The sequence below is a fragment of the Spea bombifrons genome, chromosome 6, assembly GCF_027358695.1.
Source record: "Spea bombifrons isolate aSpeBom1 chromosome 6, aSpeBom1.2.pri, whole genome shotgun sequence".
Classification (NCBI taxonomy): Eukaryota; Metazoa; Chordata; class Amphibia; order Anura; family Pelobatidae; genus Spea; species Spea bombifrons.
Window position 1 is genome coordinate 9,960,013 of NC_071092.1, and position 24,142 is coordinate 9,984,154.

The 24,142-nt window shown below is 37.9% G+C and overlaps 1 protein-coding gene across 1 annotated transcript; it reads right to left on the minus strand.

Annotated features, from left to right (window-relative positions):
• Positions 1–625: 625 nt before the first annotated feature.
• LOC128499817 (fibulin-2-like) lies at positions 626–23,541 on the minus strand. The gene is made up of 14 exons (XM_053468754.1): positions 23,475–23,541; positions 19,579–21,065; positions 13,785–13,890; positions 8,759–8,888; positions 8,312–8,498; positions 7,411–7,545; positions 6,407–6,541; positions 5,688–5,831; positions 4,796–4,924; positions 4,477–4,602; positions 3,908–4,024; positions 2,682–2,810; positions 1,556–1,679; positions 626–1,343 (listed from the first exon to the last, which is right to left on the minus strand). Exons 2-14 carry the CDS (start codon positions 21,005–21,007, stop codon positions 986–988), a joined length of 3,249 nt encoding a protein of 1,082 aa, XP_053324729.1. The 5' UTR covers positions 21,008–21,065; positions 23,475–23,541; the 3' UTR covers positions 626–985.
• Positions 23,542–24,142: the final 601 nt, after the last annotated feature.

The following is a 24,142-nucleotide window of genomic DNA, read 5'->3' on the forward strand; positions in this document are numbered from 1 at the left end:
AGGGAAGATATGAACTGTATAAAACCTTGCCTCGACACCAAAAAATATACTTGGATGTTATTATTGGTTCATTTTTCTTTAATTCTATATATTATAGCATATCCTTGATTACAAAAATGATAAGTTCTAGGACAGGCCTGCCAGATGTAGATCCCCAGCTGTTACTGGACTACTACTCTTGTAATATATATATATATATATATATATATATATATGTATATATATATATATATATATATATATATATATATATATATATATATTTATATATGTCATTGGAGCTTAGCTTTTGCTCCCGCTGCTTACTCACTATGGCTTTCTCATCTGGGAATTCTCCAAGGTTGGCCCAGGGCATCCATGGCATGGCCCATGGGTCCTACCATTTATTAATGGGCTGCTAGAACAGTTTTTGATATCTGGTAAAGTAGGGACTCCACCAGTCCCATCTATTTGTAACCTGCGGGTAACTCTACCCTCTCCTCACTTGGCCTGCTGGCGCTCCCTGGGAAGTTTTCAGTTATATAAACCCTCTTAAAAATACATAATATGGAATGTAAATATTATGACCAAGGCATGACCAAGAAAAAACTTTGCCTTCTATTTAAATAAAATAAAACCTAAAAATATAAAGATTCATTTACTAAGACACATGAAAACACTACATTAATATTTTTACATGAATCTTATATTTTCACTATAAGTTGGCTACAATGCCTACCAAGGTTATTCTCAGGGAAGGCCATATTCAAGTACCTAATAGATATTTCCTTTTAATTCTTCCACATTGTTTGCAATCGATTAGTTAATTTAGTTGGTTGACAAAGTAACCAATTTATTTTTACTTTTTTTGTGCTGAGGTGGAGAAAAGAGGAACAAGGTTTTGGTTGGTCCACCTGGTTTGGTAGATTTGTTATTCAACATGAATGAGACGTAGTTTCCATTGCTCAGTCCCTGATGGTTAAACTGTAAGAGAAACCTGCAGATATTAGGAAGTAGGGGAGGTAATAAATATGTAGATCCTAGAAAGAAAGGTGGTGACCACCCCCTGACGAAACAGTTTCATCTCAACATCCAACAGGAAGTCCTTGGACTTCTTGATGGGCCTTTGAAGATGGAGTATGCCTGTATAGGGGTTGAACTTTCTAGCGCTGAAATAGTTTTCTTCATTTCCTTTCTTAATATCCATTAGAATGTTGTCTCCAGCATACGCGGGTGAAGGTCCGATGCGGAAAATCTGTGCTGGGACCATCACATTAACTGGAAAATTCAGTCGATGGTAAGAGATTCGTACAGGGGTATTTTGGCAGTCCTGGTAATTGAAGCAGGTGATTCTTTCACATTGCCTGCAAAAAAATCCACAAAAGTTACACTGATTTTCTTCAGGGGTTTCCATTATGGTGTCAACATGTCCTGGTTTATATAGCAATTTATGGTCTAATGAACCCCTTAAGGACAATGGGCGGTCCCTAAACCCATTGAAAACAATGCATTTTGAGCTCGTACGGACTTTGTCATTAAGGGGTTAAAAGGTCTTCTGGAAATGTAAGAGACTCACGTGTTTGAAACCCTTCTGTAGTTCTCTGGGCACTCGTAAGACAGGCACTTGTAGCTTCCATGGACATTATAGCACTCCTCCGTAGATGTGCAATTATGTGTTCCTATTTCACACTCATCGATATCTGAAAAATAAGAAAAAACGCTGCATTTTGAAATAGTCACTAAGACACAACATAGTCGGCACCCTCATGGTCGTACCAGGGAGCCCTCTGGGTTTGGCCCTGGTGGTGAAGCCCTGCTTCCCCTGGATTTCGGGGCCATTGTTTCTATCTCTGGATGGGTAGCGTTGTTGGGTCATGTCCTTTTCTTACCTACAGTACTTCCTTCATACTTGCCTCCTACTAAAGGCTACCCTTACCCCTTAACAATGTGGATTCCCCAGAAGAGGGAAACACGGCCCAGTAGAGGCTACACCTACAACACCTATGTTATGTCGCTGTTATTGCACACAGAATTATAAGTAACAGTTATTCAAATGAATGTGTTTGCTGCACCAAAAGAATATATTCTACATAGATTTCCTAGCGTCATATAAATGCAATGTATCCCATATGGTAAAGTAATATTACGCGTCCCACCCAACTCTGCCGTCTACACGCTACTTAAAATCCCCATTGCATATTTCCTGTACGTGTTGGAAAGTCTGGCATATAGCCAAGGACGTTGCATATTTTCCTACTTACTAGGTTGAGAGCCTCATTAAATGTTTGGTTTAAGACTAGGTATTTTTGACATAGGGATAAGAAAATTTACCAGGAAAGACTAAGGTATCTCAATATGTATAGCAATTTAACAAAGCACAGGAGGGGAGTTTATTTCAAAGGAGAAATCTTAGCACAGGAGGCCATAATCTAAAACCAGACGGATGGATTCTTAGAAGTGATGTAGATAAGTAGAACAGCTTCCCAGTAGACGCGGTAGGTTCTAATGCAGTTAAGGAATTTAAACCATCCTGAATATAAGACAAGATCAAGGACTGATTAAGGTCTACACCAGGAAAAACAGGCAGACTGATGGGCTGAAAGATTCTTATCTGCCATGTTTTAAGTGATATATAGAATGTGAGGATGAAGAGTTACTTGAGTGCTGCATTTTTGTAATGTTTTATCAAATGGATCCCCTACCTTTGCATGATAATCCATTTGCTGACTTGGTGTATCCCGTCTCAGGACAGGCGCATTGGTAGCTACCAGGTGTATTGACACAGGCGAAAACACAGTGGCTTCCAAGGCCTTGAACACACTCATCAATATCTGAATAACAAAAAAAAAAGAAATTTCAAAGTAAATTGAGACAAAACGTAATTTGTAAATAGAGGGCATTCCTAAGGTGCAAACCTGCTTCAGTAATACAGTACTGCCTGATTCTAACTGGCCCCGAAACCATAGCGTGTTCTTTATTTACAATGAACCGTGAAACCCATATTTTAGGGACGGCAAAAGGTACAGCTGCCCTGATCTCAGGGTTACCTGTCTCTTATACCTCCTGAACCGTCAGCACAGCCCTGAGGTCGACATCTGTGCGCCCCCAGCACGGACCTCACTCTTCTTCCCCCTTTGAATCCTGCTTACCACCTGCTGAGAGCAATATGCCTCCTCCGGCGCCACTGGGTGGGGAAGAGGTGGAACAGGAGGACCTGCCCTGGGCCACTTTAGGTTTAAAGATGGCCATGATACAATGGTGATCATTATGCTTCTTAACTCATCCTCTAGCCAAATCTATTAAGAGATGTTATCCGCAGGTTATGTACTCCCAGCATGGCTTCGGTGTAGGGGCATGGCTTTTATGTGTAGGGCAATTTGTGAAGCTGATGTTCTAGCCAAGCCGAAATCAAGATCAATTCCCTTATCATTTCTATTGATGTACTTTCCAAACTTGGCTTGTATTTTATTATTAATAATTTAGTCCACTTTGAGCTTTTATTAAAAGTTCATATATTTGTTGCAATGCTGTAACTAATTTTGTTCAAGTATAGACAGAAGCTACAAAGGGCCCACTGGTCCACCACGAAGCCACAGTGCCCCCTGTAATGCAGTGGTTGCACAGGAGGGCTTGCTTCATCCAGACAAGGGGGTAATCCCAAGCAAAAAGGCCCAGTAACATAGTGTCCCAAAACATTTGGCTAACAAACAAGACAGAACCCAGGGTCTTGGAAGTCTTAGAAGGCGGTGTTCCCCAACCTTTTCCCCCAATAACCCAACATCTGATTTCTCTAGTTTCTGCTCATATAATTCATTAGTAAATTCCAGCTTGTTATGCCATCCCATCAATTACTATTAATGCTTAAAATGAAGCAGATACTGAAATCCAGCAGTGAGTATATCACGGAGCCATAAACATTTTACTTTACCTTCACAAGAGATGCCGTCAACTCCCAACTTGTATCCCTCCTTGCAGTAACACTGATAGGACCCATAAACATTAGTGCACTCCTGGTTACATGGGTTTTTCTCGCACTCGTTCACATCTGTTTTAAATTCAGAAGTTATTTGAAAGGGAAATTACACAGTATAGTAATTACACAAATGTTTCAGCTTTGTCTCCTTGTTAATGTTCTCATATAAGAATTGGTCAGGAACCCAGAGGAGTGGAAACTCATTGGTGAGTGCTGTGTGTGATTGAACTTTGGTCAATCTCTAGCTTTAATTCTAATTTAGAAACTATTTAACTCATTATATTAGACAATATGATAGCGCCTTAAACAAGCACTTATATTCTCGTACCTTCACTGATCCTAAGATCATAGTTAAAAACTTGAGACAAAGGCTGGATACTGGCTAAATATAGGAACTATCGTTGAAAACTCAAGACAGATGGCAGGTATGTTTGAAGGTTAAACAAACAAAAACAACAACGAGACAGCACATTTTTAACATAAAAACCTACTGGACAAGAATATAACAATAAGTTAACTGTTACCTTCACAACGCTTCCCATCATCGGCTAACTGAAAGCCAGCAAAGCAGGAGCATTTGTATGACCCTACAGTATTCTCACACGTATGATGGCAAAGACGTCCCGGGTAAATCCAGCACTCATTTATATCTGGAGCAACAAATATAAGAATTCAAACCATATACTAATTTTCAACTTTCAAACACATTCATTCAAATAATAATAAAAAGGATCTGCAACATAAAGCAGTTGTAAGATAATGAATCAGCGTATAAGATAGCTGGAGAATGTACTATTAAATAATAAAAATTAAGAAACTAATGTTTAGATAAATGGCACAAACCTATACAACTTTTTCTGATGGAGTCATAGCGATATCCCATTTTGCAGTCGCAGCGATACGTCCCAGGTAGATTGTAACAGGATTGCTCGTTGGAACAGTTATGTGCACCAGTTTTACACTCGTCAATATCTAAAAAAAAATGTTAATATGGAAATAAAAAAATAAAAAAAAATTTTGGATTAGCGAAAAAAGTAGACGGTAAAAATTTTAATTTTGTGGGTAATGCATGCGGACATCTGAATAGATGGGACCATAACATTACTCCCTAAATGAGCTGAGTGTCATTATGTCATTTATGTGAACTGGGTGACATTTTTTTGTCCATCTCCAAAAACCACCTTCATGCACGTGAATTCCCATCAACATATGTGTTACAAGTGCCATAACATATACTCCAGATGACCTCTTGCAAAGTCAGCAAGCTCAATGTTATAGTACATGAAGCATGTCTCGTAATAGTAGGTGAGGTGAAAACCAATGGTTTCTGTCTTTTAAACTCATAGTCAGGGGCGTAACTAGAAACTACAAGTTAAAATAGTCCCAGGGCCCCCAACATCACCAAGCAACATTTCTCACAGTGCCAGCTTTGCCCCCAATCAGCTTGTGAGTATCTCTTGCCCCTAAACAGCTCATCAGTGCCATCATAGCCGACAAACAGCTTGACTGTGCCATCTTTGTACCCTGCTTGTCAATGCCACACTCTGCGAGCAGCCTAGTTTCTCCTGCCAAGGTCATGTAACGTGACCCTGCTGCGTTCCTGTCTCTTCGTGGCGGTTCAGAATGTTTAACAAAAGGCTGGTCTGACCTGGACAACATTTTAAACTTCGGTGCTTTAGGTGACTTACTGAAAAATCTGACCATAAAAATCAGCACTTTCCAAAAAGTACTTTACCAAGGCATATTGTTCCATTTTCATCTGACTTGTATCCTCTCTTACAATTCAATTGTTTTTTCTGGCACACGTATGATCCCATGGTGTTCAGACAATTGAATCCTTGTTTGCATGGACCTTGTGTGGCTGCACATTCATCTATATCTGCGTGGAAAAAAATAAGAGTAGATTATGAACTGTTGCACATGTATTGATGCGGATGTTATGCTTAGTTGAGAATTCAGCTCCGGTATTATCTTCTTGGAATGGGGACTGGATCCTGTTAAGAATTGACAGTGCATATTGGAAACATTCTGTCATTCCTCCAGTAAGGACCTTTGTCCTCAAGGTCATAGATTCCAGACTATCTAGCCATATATTTTTGATGATGTCTCTAGGCTAAAGGGACGAGTTCCCTGATAATTTTGGCTTACCCAATCGGAGTGACGGGTGGGGGGGGGCATCATTTCACACTTCGCCCCAGGCAGCACAATGTCTTGGGCCAGCCCTGGTGCTGTACCACGACACAGTCTGAGTGTTTTGATGTCTACGTTGTACTGTTTTTATTACTCTTGACTGTACACATGTTATGCCTGGTATATACTTGGAGAAGCGGTTGATGTTGATGGACAATCAACATAAGACACTTCACATGTATCATCAGATACTGGCTGGGAAGTGCACTAATTACCGGTATATTCCAAAAAACATTAGAATGCCAAAGGTCATTTTCTCCTTACCTTTGCAGATGCCATCTGCTAATGTGTAGCCAGTGTCACACATCACTTCTTTGATACATACAAATGATCCAACTGTGTTGATACAACGTTCGCCTTTCACACAGGTGTGTTTATTCTGAACACATTCATCAATATCTAGAGTGGAAACACATGTAAAACAATGATACCTTTTTTATTGGATTAACATAATACTTAAAAGACAAGCTTGCAAAAGTTCTTTCAGGCCTAAGAAAGAGAGGAACATTCTCTAAAGCTTTTTGTAATAGTTTACATATACAGTAACTGCAGAGACAGAGCGACAGGCTATGCTGTCTGGTTGTTGTGAGCAGAACTGTAGCTGGCTCCTTTTGCGCCCAAGGCAAGAATGGAAAATTGTGGCCCCTCAGCTATTTTTTACAAAGGTTATTTTATTGACACTGCCCTTACACACACCTGCCCATAAACACACATATACACATACACAGCCCTTTCATAACACTGCCCTACACACTGCCTTTACAACCACCTGCCCATAAACACACACATACACTGCCATTACACACGACGGCCCATATACACTGCCTTTACACACACATATACACATACACTGGCCTTACACACACTGCCCTTACACACAACGGTCCATACATACACATATACACACACACTGCCCTTACACACACCTGCCCGTAAACACACACATATGCACATACACTGTCCTTACACATGCCTGTCCATACACATGCCTGCCCATACACATACATGTATACAGTTACACAACAGCTTAACACACAAATACCTACACTGCTCTTACACACACCTGCCCATACACATACACATACACATACACTGCAAACCCCCCCTTGCCCCCCCTGTATAATTCATGGAAAGAATGAAAATAATTATGATTCAAAGATGGAGAATCAGCATATGACACTTCACATGTATCATCGGATACTGGCTGGGAAGTGCAGAAATTAGATTCCAAAAAACATTAGAATGCCAAAAGGTAATTTTCTACTTACCTTTGCAGATGCCATCTGCTAATGTGTAGCCAGTGTCACATATCACTTCTTGGATACATACAAATGATCCAACTGTGTTTATACAGCGTTCGCCTTTTACACAGGTGTGTTTATTCTGAACACATTCATCAATATCTACAGTTGGAAACACATGTATAACAATCATAACATAGACAGGAGTACAGTATAAAAGACCAAGCAGCACTGCTTAAATATTACAGAAGCTCGGACCCCAAACGTAGAATCCCCATATTTTAAAATAAGGGCTATTTCTTTTTTTCAAGGTTTACAGATGCAATTTAAGCATAGTTTTCTATGATCTCTCCCATACCTTCCAAGGACAGAGACGTGACATATTTCTGTGAAAACCGGCCTTATATTATTTAGGGTTTTTAATGCCCTCAGCAATTACTTGACTTTTGGCCACCCTCTTCCATGTTGTTTACTAAGAGAAGAGAACCTGATGGTGGTGTCACCAAGAACATGGATTTCCAAGTATTTGGAGATATGGTTCCCTGACCCAGTTCTCAAGGTGCTCTAACTAACCACATTCTTTTCCGAAATTGAGATTAACCAATTAACCATTGTGTCTTGATGTTGTGCCAGCTCTGCCTTTTTCCAATGACATAATTTGAATGGTGGACATTTTCTCATTAGACCCCTTGGGACTCTTGTGCAAGCCAGTGCTGGAGAATGCTGATTATATCGATTATAGTGATTATAGTGATTATAGTGCATGTGGTAAACACACAGCAAAGGGCAGAATCTCTCCATACTTTCACAGTGGGAGAAATATGTTCATTCAAAGGGGTCACAGCCATCTTACATGTTAAAGTGTATATGATGGATGGAGTGTCCATTTAAGTGGACTGCATGGAATACAGATTTCATACAAGGTTACCTCTTTTAGGTGCTAGTGTTGGTTCAGGTTTCAGAGGCACATTTATATCCGGGGCAATCAACTGCTCTTCTCCGTTGCAGCATAAGATCATCATATTGTTACAAGGATAGCCAAGGTTTAGGTTGGACTCGCAGGAATGTCCTTCTCTTCTTAGTTTCAGACCCAAAGAACAACAATCACAACATAGCTGTATTGAGAAATATATAATATGAGATATTTTTGGTGATATAAATAATCATCTTATTGCGGAAAGCTCATAATTTCATCCAGTTTAAATGTATTACTAGAATTGTTTTTACCAAATGTTGGACTATTTTCCCAAAAGTATATTCTGTATTAAATACGGCATCTCTTGAGCAACAGGTTAATTTTAAGAGAATCTTTCCATTTCATGCAAGTTGTTTATTTTGTGTGAATTATTGTTAAAAAAATAATTGAGCTCCTTGCCTTGAAATAAGACCGTTGACACATATCGTTTTCAGCGGGGAAACAAATCCCATCTTCTTTTGCAGCGACCATTCCAGCAATGCAAGTATTTTCTTTTAGGTAAGATGTACAGCACTGCTTTTTAACCAGCCTGAAATGCATTAAATTGCCAAAGATCAATGTACAGTAATATCTGACATGCATAGGAAACAAAGTGTGTTATGAGATCCTTCTTACTTAAATAGATAATAATAATAATAATAATAATAATAATAATAAATAATAATAATAATAATAGTTATAATAATAATAAAAATAATAATAATCAATTAAATGCTTTGGGAGTAGCTTTGTGGGAATCTGAGTTGGGGTAACATTTAACCACACCGGTTTTCTTTCTACATCGCCCAATAAATGTATTTTCTGGCTGAAGCTGGCTTATGAAGCCATGTGCCCTACTGTAGCGCCACTACTTGGGCCAACTCAGTTACTATTTTGCATTGAACCATAATAACACTTCACAGACGGTTCTGGAGTTTTTCCTCTTAAACAGAAATAAAACAAAACACCTTATGTTACCAGAGGTCTCACATTTACAATATTTCCTGCTTCTTTGTTCCAAGATAAGTTTGGCAAGAAAAAATCTGTACAACTTTCCAGAAGACTCAATATTTATTCTGTTTTATATTCTATGCAGCGTTATTGGACATGGCTTTCATTTAATTTTTTGAACCTAATGACGTCTCCGTTTTGTGTCATTTACAACGCCTGCTTGTAAAACTCTATTTTATATTTGTGTATTAATTTGATGAAGCAGTTCTGAGGAGCCCCCCCCCCTATTTATTCCTCTTCTTTATAGAGATCTTAGTATAAAAAATATGTTTCCATTTCCACAAGCTTTCAACTGTCACTGTGTACCAACAAGAGGGACATTTCCACTGGTTTTAACGTCATCGTCAGCTGTTAACGTCATCGTTTGCATCGGTGCCATGTGTGCTTTAAAGAAATTCTTAATTCTAGCAGCTCAGTCAGATCTATTAATAATGCTTTCTTAATGAAGTTCTGTTTTCGTGGCAGGATTGGTGTTAAAATGTAATTAGGTTAATATGTTTGGACAAGTGAAAGTGATTTGGGGTCCCATGGTGGTATCCTTTGAAACATATGGGTGCTTGTTTTTTTCAACAAGCAAAATAATTGTAGTGTGTCGTGGTAAAAACACCCCTTGTATATTTCTACAGCGCACAGACAGGCATTCATTTACCCTGGGTGAACATGTTGGTACCTGGAATGGGGCAGAAACTCAGTTTTACTGATAATAATTACTACAAAACACAAACCTGTTCCCAGATCCCATTATCTAATGAGAGCATCATACACTATATGTACAAAAGAAGTCAAGCAAGACACGATGAAGACCAGGGTCAGCCAAAAGGTTTCTAAGACCCTAGATAGAATCTTTTGTTCATGTTATTTATAAGCATCCTAAAGAATAAGGGTCTGCTTCAGGGCAAATGCATTCTTAATTGGTTGCCCATAGTGCTACTGGCTAGATGTGGCCTTTTTTATATAGGGCCCAGTAATGAGCAATATACATACGCACTATATGGACAAAAGTATTGGGACACCCGGCCATTACACCAACAGGGACTTTGATGACTTTGCATTCTAAATATATAGACATTAATATTTAGTTGGTCCCTCTGCAGCTATAACAGCTCTTCTGGGAAGACTTTCCACAGGATTTATGAGCGTTTCTGTGGGAATTTGTGCCCATTCATCCAGTAGAGCATTTGTGAGGTCAACACTGATGTTGGACGTGAAGGCCCGGCTCGCAATCTCTGTTCATCAAAAAGGTGTTTGATGGGATTGAGGTCAGGGCTCTGTGCGGCCGGTCAAGTTCTTCCCCACCAAAATCAACCAACCCCAAACTGTTCCCACAAAGTTGGAAGTATAGCATTGTTCAAAATATCTTAATATACTGAAACATTAAGGTTTTCTTTTTATTGGAAGTAAAGAGCCCAACCAGCCCCATACCTTTATCCTTCCTCCACCTAACTTTACCAGCCAGGCAGGTAACATTCTCCTTGCATTCACCAAACCCAATTTTTCTTAGTTTACTAAATTAAATGTCATGTGTCTTCTTATGTTTACATTTACAAAAAGAATAACAAGATTGCAGGGTTTTTCAACATAATTTCAGTAAAAGATATACATTTTTTTTTTGCCTTGGGATAAAACACTTAAGACTCTTTGGGAAATTTGGGAAACACTAGTACTACCTTTATCTTCTAATCGCTTATTTAAAGTGGAAGTCACTTACGAGTCTATCATCGATTGCTACACAAAGAAACAGGATCTGAGGTTTTCCAGCAGTGGGAAACTTTGCTTGCAGTTAGCGCTTGCGTCATTTGACATTTCTTATCAAACAGAACAAAAAAAAAAGGGCATTGCTTGATAAGAAAACCCTACAGGAATTTTATATTATTTTAGGACTATAGAAGTCATACCTTAAGATAACATTTCCAAAGTTTTGGTTTAGCAACATTACTTTGCAAAAATAAGCAATTACATTATAATGTTTCGTATCTTAACCCCTTAATGACAAAGCTCATACAATGCTCAAAATGCATTGTTTTCAATGGGTTTAGGGACTGCCCATTGTCCTTAAGGGGTTAAAATAGTTGGATTATGCAGTGGATCGTAAAGTATCATTAGATGGACCTGGGGAGATATAGCCCCTCCTAAGTATTTCGGCTCCCATATGTTCCTCTATTACCTCCTTACTGGGCTTCCATCATAGGGGTATAGGTGGTACAGCAGTATCACACATGTAGTCCTTCCATGTTACCCTAACATCAATGATACTACAAGCAAGGTCTGAGGGTGTGGATCATCGATAGATGCAAGAAACGCGAGGGGAATTAGGATGAGGCTCTGTGATAGTACTGAGCCCAACATTTTCTGATGGCGAATCTGTCTACAGGCAGAAACAAATTGTCTGCTGGATTTCCCAACGTTTAATGTTTTTCGAAGTGTACATGACACAGTCCAGAATGTATTCATGTGTTCAAAACTAATTTATCCTTTAATAAACTTTCAAAGATGAGGAAGCTATTATGAAAGTTCAAAAATGTGGAATACATCTGTATTTCATTATTACAGATCCAATGACTCCAAGAAAAAAATATTCCGGTTCCCATAGCCCATTATCTGATGAGAGCATGGAGAGCGCATGGAGAAAGTTACATGGGGATTTCTGTATTGGCTCTATAATGGGTGAGGCATGTGAGTCTTAAGTTGATATCATCAATCAAGATGAAGAAAGGAATGTGTGTTATCCAAAAAAAAAAAGAGATAATTATATTGCCCAACATTTGTTTTAGTATTCTCACTGTCTGGCTTGTTATACAAACGTATCCTAAGCCGGAAAGGGATTATCAGACACATAATTACATAGATAATGTCTACAATAGCCCTCCAGTTTGAAAATGTAATTTAGTTGAAATACCGAACCATTTATGAGAATGCTTTAATGTCCTTAAAGGAAATTGGTAGAGCTTTAAGCCTTTTGATGGATTTTGCTACTTTTTTCACAAATTTTTAGGAAAAAAGATCTCAGGTTTGCAACACATTATTATATAGAATAAGTTGTGTAGATATATAATTGTTTTACGTAATCCTCCATATATTCTTATAAAGCAGTAATTTGAAAAACAACAGTAAACATTATTGTACTTTTTAGCCATCTACTTCTGGGAAGATTGGCAGCGGTCCTAAATGTTTTCCGCTTTTGAATATTCTTTCTCACTGTAGAATGTCGGACTCTAAATTATTTCAAAATTGTGTTATAACCCTTCCCAGATTGGTGGGCAGCAACAATTACTTTTCTAAGATCTTTGCTGATCATTGCTAATGTCTTGGGAACACACCAGCAACCTGCGAACACTTTAGCTTTTATAGAGGTGATCACACTTGCTGATGATCAATTAATCAAGGACATTAGATTAGCAGCGCCTGTCTGCTACTTAGCATCTTTATTTCTGTGGAAGCAGTAAAGGTGTCTTAGTTTTTCACACATGGCTTCTCCATTTTTGCTTTATTTTTGCTGAATAAATCATGATTAATAAGTCATGTGTCGTTCTTCATCTGAGGTTGTATTTACCTAATTTTTAGATCTGCTAAGGAACAGATGATTACGCTATGAGCATTAAATGATAGTCCTGAAACTCATTTTAGGTAAAAAAAATATGGAATGACTAATAATTTCGTGCTGTACTGTGAGCGTTAAGTAAACAGACTTTTGGGTGGAATTTCTATTTAATCCCAAACCTCGCTCATTTTACGAGCTAAAATATCTGCAAATGGAAAACACAATAAATTCAAATACATACCTTTCCAAAATTTACAGAGTTAATCTAATTTCCTCCTGTTACACATAGAAACATATAAATGAGCTTTCAAAAAAGACTTTTTTGGACCAAATTCCCTTTTATACCATGACTAATTTCGAAATTAAGGAAAAAAATACAATTACTTTGGATAATATTTCAAGCTGGCTTTATTTAAGCCTTTCTTTTACACAAAGTACAACATTACAAAGTTTTGTTGTAGAGCGTACTGTGCATGAATGTCGATGAACAAAGGATATTCAACTCCTGTGCCCAGAGGCCAGACGGCCTTCGCCTTTGCAAGAGAGCCATATGACCTGTAATTTGAACAACAGCTGCAGAACCATGTGAAGTGGTAGCAATGAACAGACCGGGGGCATTTTGGATTTGCCCCTGATGATCCAGGCATGAAGGTGGCGGTTGCTGGACTTTTAAGACTAGTGAGGAGGTTCTACCAACTTCTCATAACTTTATCACTAACTGTGGCCGGTCAGACCTCTGGCATGGCTAGCCCTACCTCCCATGGCTTGGCTTTTTACCTCCCATAGGCCGGCACAGAGAACTTTGTCTTGCATAGAAAACGACCACCTCTATTAGCATTCAAAACTAACCCCAAATAATAGATACGTAAGAAAATACATAATAAGATGGGTGGATACCTGCAATCCTCAGATGCACTTGAAGGCATATTTTCACACTCCCCGTTGTCTATAGACCATTGTTGACCTTCTGTACAGCATGTTTCAATTAGATCTTTTGATGACCCTGAAAAATAATCCCAAATTACAAAAAAAAACACAAACAAACATTTTTCCGGTCACAAATGTGATCTCTTTTATACTCAGCATGAGGGCCACTTTGAAATGTCTTGGGGACCATTAGTGATTATCTCTTCCCACTTAAACATCAAAAAACATATAAAATGACACTTATCATTAGTAACCCAAGGGCTATCACATAAGCAGTGTAGCAGCTTTGTCCATTTCAACTTAACTGGTTGAGTAATAAAAAAAAATCAACAAATCTCCCATATTGAATTCCAGATGGGGTCATCTTAACCTCCTGGACACTGTATACAATTTCTAATCTACAAAAGTACCTGTTAGACACAAAGAAGACAAAGGAATGTGCTTCACGGTTATTTTTGATCAGTTTTTTATGATACAAACAAATAAACCAACAGTCTATTGCAGACAGAGAAGCGTTTCTGCATACTGCTTTTCCCGTGAATCCGTATTCGGGCCTCTTATTTTCTGAATGTACATGATTGTCACAACTAAAGATTCTATTAATTTCAGAACTAGAAATGTGAAAAACCCCTCTGATTCAGTTTGATAGTGAGAGCATCCCAAATGAATAAAAAAAATATTATAAAATCCAATATATTTACAAAATGACATCATGCCTCCCCATTTCGACGAGGACGGTGAGTCGATCTCACCTTAACTTGCCTGCAAACTAGCATTCAATCTACCTGAAATACTTATATACAATAGGTATGACTTCATCAGGTCTGGCAACTGAGCCAAATGTATTTAGCGGTGCACCCTACTCAATAAAAACCCAAGCAACACTTAAGACTAGACCTGTATTTTAACTTCAAATATTTCCGTAGCTACAAGCAAATAACATTTTTTACCCTGCATCACTGAGCCAACTGGCTTCCTTCCATAACTGGTGTGAACCAACAGATGTAACTTCAAGAAGAGAGATTTCTATAAAAAATGGGTTTATTCCATAAGGAGTGATTACAAAGCCCCAGTGATTGGTAGGGAAAAAAAAGTGATGTTTGGCTTCGACAGATGTTTTTAAACCAGACTGCATTTTTTTCTTTCTTTCAAACATGATAACTATTTGGTTATATGATTTAAAAAAAGGTCAATAAATTGCAATAATACAATATAGATTGATCTCTGTCCAGGATATATCATGGTGGAGAGTGCAGCGAGTTCTCATTCTTGAGGAGTCCCCAAAGTTTGAGAACTTCACTTTCATGATGAGTTTGAAGAACCAGGCAGAGCTGGAGCAGCTATGGTTGGATGCCGGATAAAGTTAGGAATTTATTTACATGTTGGACGCAATAACTGTGTTGATACGAAGGGAGACTTTTTTATAAATGGCTTCTTTATTTCATTTAGTTTATTGTTACTTGTAACAGTTATAGAACTATTATAGACTTGAAACCACATCTCAGTTTGCCAGCATTTCCTGCCTTTGTAAGAACCTCATGTGCGTCCTCTTTGTCTCTCGTTCTCCTTCTTTTCTTTGATTTCTCATAATTAAATACCTAACATTTTTGTATGATTTTACTGTATGTTATCCGAGATGATTGACTATGTTATTACTTTGAATTTCCGAACCGTAGCCTAGTTTGGTGTCCATTTCTAGAAACGTGGAAAGAAAACCACAACTTTTTTTATGAAAGCGGGGCAAAGATCCAACAAGTATTTTCTTAAACATGTAATGTAAATAAAAAAGTAAAATTAGAGGAAAGCGGATGGCCAATATAAACATGTTGTTAAGAACACGATAACACAAGTTACCACAGAGAACTAAAATTAATATTTCACTTTCACATGATACTGTATTTATTTTAGTGGAAATTGTGTTGCCAGTACATTCCCGGGTATCTCTTCCTACAGTGAGATATGGCCACATGGTCCATATAACTGGCGAACCATTGGCATAGTTGGACAATGTCTGACGTTAAGCACAGTCATGTGATAGAAGGGCCTTGGATATCTAGGATAACCTACCCAACATTCTGCTTGTGGTTGTACCAGCCATCACAATACGGACGTTTATACTCATCACGGTGTGAAAATATCTCATGCCCTAACTATAAAGAACAATTTAACATGGAGAAGTCAACAAAGACATTCCATGGGTTGCCATTTCTTGACGGCTTCCTGTTTAGCACTTTGTGCCGGAATATCAGTGTCTCTTGTTATGTTTTTCTGCAAACCATCTCCAAAAGAGCAACTTTTCTGCAGAATTGCCATCTCAATTATAAAGAGCACTGAAAGAGCATTTAGTCAACGCTGTTTCGTTTCGTAGACATGACAGGTAAACCCTCAATGCTGTAGACTTATTTATTTATTCTATTTATTTTTTAGCCAATCCGTGTAGGTGACATCCACTTGTTTTTGCTCAGTACAACTTGAATCCCTGTCATCTTTTCCACCACGGGCTGTGAGTGGGTCGTATATTAGTCAAAGGTGTGAGAATTGTGACATCACTTCATCATAGTTACCCACTAGAACTGGGGCATCATTTTGTCTTTTGTTAATGTTGTTTAATTATTCCTTTAATTTTTGCAAATGCAGTAGGGGCCGTTATGCTCCCTTTGTGACAGTACTGACTTGCATAGTAGAAAAAAAGGTTTAGGGCATAGAGGTAATAAATAATTCATTGAAGGATCGTTTAGAATTACCACTTTTGTCATTTTATTGGATTTACTGCAAATTGTGTTGGGTTAAGAGTGCTGGAATGTACAGTTCCAAGTGCCAAGACGTGCACTTTGGAATGAGCAATAAAACTTACAAGAAGAAAAATAATGACTCAGACACATGTGAAGAGGTAAATACATCCATGGCTGGTCATAAGATTCCTAAAATTACTAAATATCAGACCCCAAGGTATTTGCATTTACCTAACAACACCAGGAGCTGAGTCTTAATGCCCACTTCCACAATGACATGTACCTTCAAAGATACCCCAAGTGGGGTAACACATTACTCGAGATACTTGACCTATTAAGTTATCAGGTCACGCAATAATGTCCCTCAGGGGACATCATACATCAGGGTCTCTGGAGATTCCCTTTTTTGCTATCATTTATATGAGATTAGGAGCTTGACACGTAGATCAGATTACAGTTTTAGGAGGACAACAAGAAAAGGGAGTTAGGAAGACTTTCTGACATAATTACTGGCTATGGGGCCAGTACTGCTTTGAGACCTAACTGGATCTGTCACTGATCTGTATGAGTCTGTCCAGAGCTCCCACTTCAGGGGAAGTACATGTCACATGACATTACTATTATTAGCAAGGATACTATTTACCACTGACGGTATCCAAAGACAATTGCAGGACTGGAGACCACACATTTTATGTTTCAGTCCATCGTTCGTCTTGTACGTCAGATGAATCGAGGTGTAGCCAAGAATAATTAAAAAAAAAACTCATGGTTCATCAATTATGGTGATTGCTTTAATGCCGTAAGGAAAATGACACCTATAGAAGAGCACTTGGCATAAATGTTTTGTTGAAAACTAAAGGACAAAGAAACAAACAAATACGGACGTGTATGTTATCTCTTTTACCTCCAACCTTACATTTTCAAAAGTACCCTCATAAATTACGGTATAAGCCAAATACTTATTTCTTTGACTATTGAATTCCTACAACGATGCTGGGGATCATTACGTATACTATCCAGTAATGACTCACATCATGTCCGGGTGGCGAAGGTATTTCTAGTTATATATCACTTCTGGTTAGTTTATTATGGATATATGACATTACAAAAATGATGCCTTCTGCAGATGTTTTCAATTTGGCTCCCACTAATACTATATGTTTTCCATGATCTCCCCCAGAGTGCAGGTGGATCAAACAGCATCTTAATATTTTAAGTGATCTCGTGACAACAGACTGATAACTTGTTGCGAGATGAGCTGAAATGTTCCTACAAGTTGTGCTCCTGGGAGTACAGGCAGGGGAGGAGATTCTGTATGTATAGATATGCATGTTTTAAAATTCTTGAGGCGGGAAAATCTAAAAAATGCGAGTAAAATGCATTTTTACTGCATCGAAAACAATTTGTTTTAATGTCATTGACGTCATGATTGGGTGATCAGGCTCTACTCTGCGTCGCTCTGCTACGGGTCGGCTGGGGAGATTCTGATCTCTATTGCACTTCTATTACCGTATTATGTATGTATAAATATTAAATATTTTAATGCATTTTCTTTCCATACATTTTTTTGTCATAGAAAAATAATATTTAAGAAATATTTAGAAAATGTAGCAATTTTGTAACATGTAAGAACATTTAGCTAATGTTTTTTTTAGGTGGGACCTTTGATTTTATTAATTTACACCTTTTAATATTTACTATTACGGGTCTTGCAAGTGAAACCATGACGCCTCAGTGTGGTGCACATATGTTCTTCAGCTGGTAGAGGCAAATGCTCATACTCAGACAGCACCCTGCACACATGTGGAAACAATCACACAACTTCTCAGCGTAATTACTGCAGTATTTATTTACAAACAAACGGAACTGGTTTAGGTGGGAGGAGGATTGACCAAATAATCACATAAAGTTCGTCTCATGCTCCATTGCTTGATTTGTATAATATAAGGCAAGGTGACCCCCATTACAGGGGCAGAGCCAGTAGAGCTGGATGGAGCCCAGTCTCTGGATGACCCACACTGGTGTTCTACACCCACCCACTCCGACATCCCTACCTTGAATGATTGTACAAGGGTATTATTTGTAGTTATTTAACATGAGATACCATGGGGTCCCCTGGGGGAAGAAGGGTGAGCATAGATTAACTCAACATAATGCCAGGCTAAGCAATATAAGGCCGTTTGGCATATGGTAGAGGATTTACAAGATAGGATGTCAAAGGGCGCTAAATTGATTTCAGGCTTGGACATTTCATGGTGGCCTGTGTACAGGTGCTTCAGCACACCGCCAACGATGCAGAGACATAACATGCTTTTGGCCTCATATCCCACTGAGAGACAGAGTGAAGTTTCTATCTGGGATACATACAGACTCTCCATAGCTCACAGTGGGTTTGCTTAGAGGAGATCTCTGATTTTCTCTTGTGAAAAATAGCTGGCCCCCCATAGGGCCCGAAACAAGGATCACAGTTGGGCCTAGCATCACTGATGCCTAGGTGCATCATTTGGTAAGATACTCCGCAAGGTTGCATGTGGCTGCAATGAACCTTCCCTCCTTTTTTCACCTCCCTCCACACGTCCCTATTTAATAATCCACCTTTTTTAATTTGTATTTAAAGCACTCAGCCCAAGGAAGAAACTCTGTACCCCCTTTCCTTTGCATGGGATGAACAACTTTCCTCAGGTGTATGGTTGAGATCTGTTTTCTTTACAGAACAGATCTACATTAGCATGTAGTGTGGCTAAATATTTTATTATATTCACAATATTATATATACATAATGACTAGATTTAAGTTTGAAAAGGTGCTGGTTCTGGGGTATTATGCATAATAATATACCCTTCTTTCCAACTGGCAAGCCCTGCTAATAATGAATAGTATTTTTCCTACTGAAATTGGGGAAAAAGGGTCACTAAGTTCTTAAAATGTTGATAAAGGACAGCAAGCTAATTTGGATAATTAAATTTTGTGGAACAATTAAAACCCAAATTCTTTTTAAAATTACTTTTCAGAGAAAAATGAATAGATCTTACCCTCATATGGTCTTGAGTTATTTAAGATGTCATTGGGTAAGCCCCATTTGTCTAAATCCTGGGTGAGATGCGTATTTAACTCCGTCAGAGATGTTTGGCTATGCGATTCTTCTACAGCAATTGGAAGAACAGATGCTGGAGTAGATTTCATGTCTAAAGTCATACTTCCTCTTTCTTCCTCTTCAGGGAAAACATCTTTACTCAGTGGTGAGATTGTGTGTTTCTCGTTGTTAATCTGTAGATCCAATTTCCCGAGTTCTCTGTTAGTCGTGGTGTTTCCTGGAGATGATACACTGGGGAATTCTTCTTCTTTTGGCATCACTTGTGTTTGGTTGTGAGATCCCATAACATCTTGCTTATCTGGCTGTGTTGTGGTTATTTCATCATCACTACCCTTAGATGTTGTCAATATCACTGTTGATGATGTCATTCTTGCTGTTGAGGTGTCTGTGGGTGCCCTTGTTGTTTTATATGTAGTCATTGGCGGTGTTGTAGCTGTTGTTGGTTTTATTGTAGGCAAACTTTCTGTGGTTGTTGTTAAAGTTGTGGATGCAGTTGTTGTGCTGCTTTCTGTGGTGTGCACTGTAACATCAGACACTCCAAGTCTTGTACGTTCGGAGGAAAGATGCATTTCATTACCTATTGTTGTGAAATCTGTTAACTTAACAGGTTGGACTGTTGTAGACAAAGATTGTAAAGTTTCATCCATGTCGTCATCGTAATCCAAAATGGAATCCTCTAGCATTGCATTTCTTTTATAGTTATTTGTTTTTTCAACAAATTCAGTGTTTGCTAGTTCTAGTGAATCCTGCTCATGGCTGTATGGATAATCATATTGTTTATCTAGGTCACCGTCTAGAGTATCTGTATGAGGAGTGCTATTGTCCAGCTCCAAGTCACAATCAGGAATGTCATAGCACATTAACTCTCCTCCAGTGTTTGGGCAATGGCAAAATTTACAGAGAGACATATGGAAAGTATAACCTGCTTCGTATTTTTCATCTCCATGCGTGCACCCTATTCTACCACACTGAACACAACCATCCACTGGTTGTATGATATCAATACAATTTGGAGGCAGTTCAGGGCATGGTATAAAGTCGCAGCTGATTCTTCCACCTCCAGAAGGACAAGAACATTCAGTGCTTCCAAAGTCAACAAAATACGACTCTCCCTCTGGCACTTTGCCATCTTTAAATCCAACATTCAGACAGTCATAATACTGGTATCCTTCGCATGTGCAACCAAACTGTGCACAGGTGGGACAACAGGAGCCTTCCTCCTTCACTTCTTCAATGCAGTTTACTAGCGGTTGGCACTCCACGCCTGTACAATCATTCTGGGCCAGGACTAATTTAGTGCCTGTCAATATTAGGATGGCGAAGCTTAGGAAGCCCCGGTGGGTGTCTAGGTGCAGATCAGCGACCATTCTGAGACATATACATCAACGTAAGATATTGCCGATCTCAAGCAGGAGTAACTTCAGCCTAAACAGAATTAAAAAGAATGAATCAAGAAGGGTAACTTTTGTAGTATTTTATATGAATCGACTTTGTTAATCTTATTAATAGTAACTTTTGCTTTCCTGTCCCCATCACATCTTAATAGACTCTGGCAATTTTCTACCTACAAGGTGATTATGAAACTAACATCACATGCAGTAATCCCACCAGAATGTTTCTCTAACGTTAAATTGAATTAATTGACACCATGTACCAAATCTGGCTGTTATCAGAAAAACTAAGGGATTCTCCAATACACAAAAACTGGAATCCACATTTGTGGTCTACAAGAAAAGCAGTTAGACATGAAGATAACAATCTAACAGTTCTTCAAGTGACAAGTGCTTCAAAAACAACATTTAAAGGAACAGTCTAGTCCCCATTGAGTCTAAAGAAGACAAAATCTACTGTTCTGATACAACGGCTGGTGTTAGTGAAATAGAAACATCTTTCATTGTGTTTTTTGTGTGTTTTTTGATTAATGTCTAATCCAGTGATTGCAGTCATTTATTTTAGCATTACTTTAAATGCCAGTTTCATCACTCTTGCATTTTGTAGGGATATAAATTAAAATTTGCAGAGTGAAAATTAGTTTTGGACCCATATGATTAGAGTGACCAGTGATGTATATGACTGTTCTAGGGGACGTGGTAGCCCCTCTGCTTTATTACCCTTTTAGGTGATAGGCCTCCCTGATGCACCACTGATCAATGAACTGGTTTCTTGTAACCGGCCACAGCCTCTGTAATACCTTATATCCAATACCAGGCATTCTTCCTGGTATATAAAGTCAAGTCACAGCACTCAGAAGACACATGGCACAGGGTCACTGGTGGGTAGGTCTTGAGAAATGACTGGGGGACACCACTCCTCTTAAACACACCATACCATTGAGAATGATTAAAACCGCATCTCTAGAGTATTAGTTTTGTATGTTGCCATTTATTGGCATGTTGACACTCTTGCGAAACACAATTATGGTCATTCATAATCATAGCCTTACAGTAAAATCTCATTTAAAATACGTTCAAAACCTATCCCCCCAACAATATACAATGTAGAATGATATATATATATATATATATATATATATATATATATATATATATATATATATATGCTAAAGCAAATATTAGGACCATATGTATTTAAATATATTATTGCTCGATAAAACAACCACTACCTTTTATGGGGTAGATAAAGATAACAGTAGTAAATATCAGCCCCTACGACAGGAGGGGGCATTTCCCTTTAGCTAATAATGAACTATGACTCTTATTATTCTCAATACACATGGGCTATATAACTGAAACAGACAAAACCCTTTACTTCCAACCTCCTAATGTTTAGCAGGGACAGTCTCTCTTTAGGACACACACTCTGCCCTCTGTCCACCCCTGATGTCCCATTTTGCTGAATGTTGCTGGGTATAATGTGTATAAAACACTAGAACTACAAAAAAAAAAAGTACATTGTTGCTCTTCTAAATACCTTACTAAGTTACAAAAACAGCTACAAATAGTTCACAAAGCCACATAAAAGCCCCCTAGCCATGGCTTGCGCCACACCCCTAAAGCAAAAGTATCCCTTTTGCCAATTTCCATTGTTTATTGATATATGATTTTAGCAATAGTGCTAAGGGTAGCTTGGCATAAGAGTCTAGCATTATCAAGCCATGTAGCTGTTTTTTCTTGCATTAAAAACTTTTATTTTGTAATATTTTTATATCTAGTAAGAATAATGCTGGAAAGGAATCTCATGATATATACATTGCTATAAGCAAGTAAATAAATAAATAAACAGAAGGCACTGCAGGCTGGACTAAATGTTAGGGATAGATGTAGCACAAGACTGCAATCAAAAAGTAGGATTTAAAAAAATATAAAATGTATAATAAAATAATGGATTTTTATTTCAAATAATTATAATTAATCTGGGACGATATTTGTTTTCATCCAAGTTTCCTTTGGAATCTATGCAAGGATTGGTATTCAATAACTAGGAATACATTTATTTTAGGCATTTAATCCAGCCCCATTTATAATAATTACTGTAAGCATTCACACGTCTCTTTTAAATGTTTGCATCTGTGTATAGTCCTTATTTATAGCCTTATGCAGTCATAAGACGTTTAAAAATCACTTTTTTTGCACTAAACATTGCATTCTAGAATACCCTAAAGAATGCACACATGGTTACATTAACATCTTACACTCTCTGCAATTTACATCAATACAAGCTAAGCTAAAGTCAGAACATTTAAAAAGTTACAAAGAAGTCGGGAAAAGTAATCTGTCTCCTGGAATAAATTAACCCAGTCTGTAGAAATACACTCAATAAAGCAAGTTTTAATAATTATATGGTTTTTTTTTTGTTAAAATTAAGATGACTCACCTGGAAATTCAGACTAAATTGTTGAACTGAAGCAGCATTCAGCTGTATGTCTTTCTTCTGAGCTGGGCAGACACAGCATGAAAATTTTGTCCAGAGAGGGGAGAAAAAAAAAAGGAATCTGTGTTGTAATATGAGTAGAACAGTACCATATGTGTATGATAAAGTGAATTTACTTTTGCCCCCTAGATACTTTAAGAAAATAGCATAGAATTACAGATATTTTGAGAACTTTTGGGATTAGAAGTCAGGGTTTTGAAAAGTAATTGTTCCAATGATTGTAGAACATTTATGGAATAATTAAGCTCCAAGAACAGAAAATGTCTTTATTTTGTCTAGTTTTATTTCCTTTTGATCCACAGGATGCTTGGTCATGAGTTATGTGTAATTGTAGAAATACAGCTTTACCACTGCTATAAAAATAGGTAAAAATTCTCAAATCTGACTCGGTTTTAGTCGTTATAGCAATACAGTAATATTTATTGCAGTTTATTATTTTTAAATGTATATTATGCATAATTTACCTACTATGCTAATACTAAGTGTTACATTTTCTCCTGATATTTCAGTGTCATCTGCCTATATCTCACCATTCCACTTACATTACCCTCTCTTTGTCTAGAAAACTAATTTACAAACCCAAAAGTATTCTGTATATTGTATACTGCATG

Excerpts from the sequence above, each read along its gene's own strand:
- LOC128499817 (XM_053468754.1), bottom strand. The coding sequence starts at position 21,007 with ATGGTCGCTGATCTGCACCTAGACACCCACCGGGGCTTCCTAAGCTTC. Across the intron at positions 13,891-19,578 it reads TAACTCAAGACCATATGAGG|GGTCATCAAAAGATCTAATT; the intron begins GTAAGATCTATT and ends ATTATTTTTCAG. Across the intron at positions 1,344-1,555 it reads TACAGAAGGGTTTCAAACAC|GCAATGTGAAAGAATCACCT; the intron begins GTGAGTCTCTTA and ends ATTTTTTTGCAG.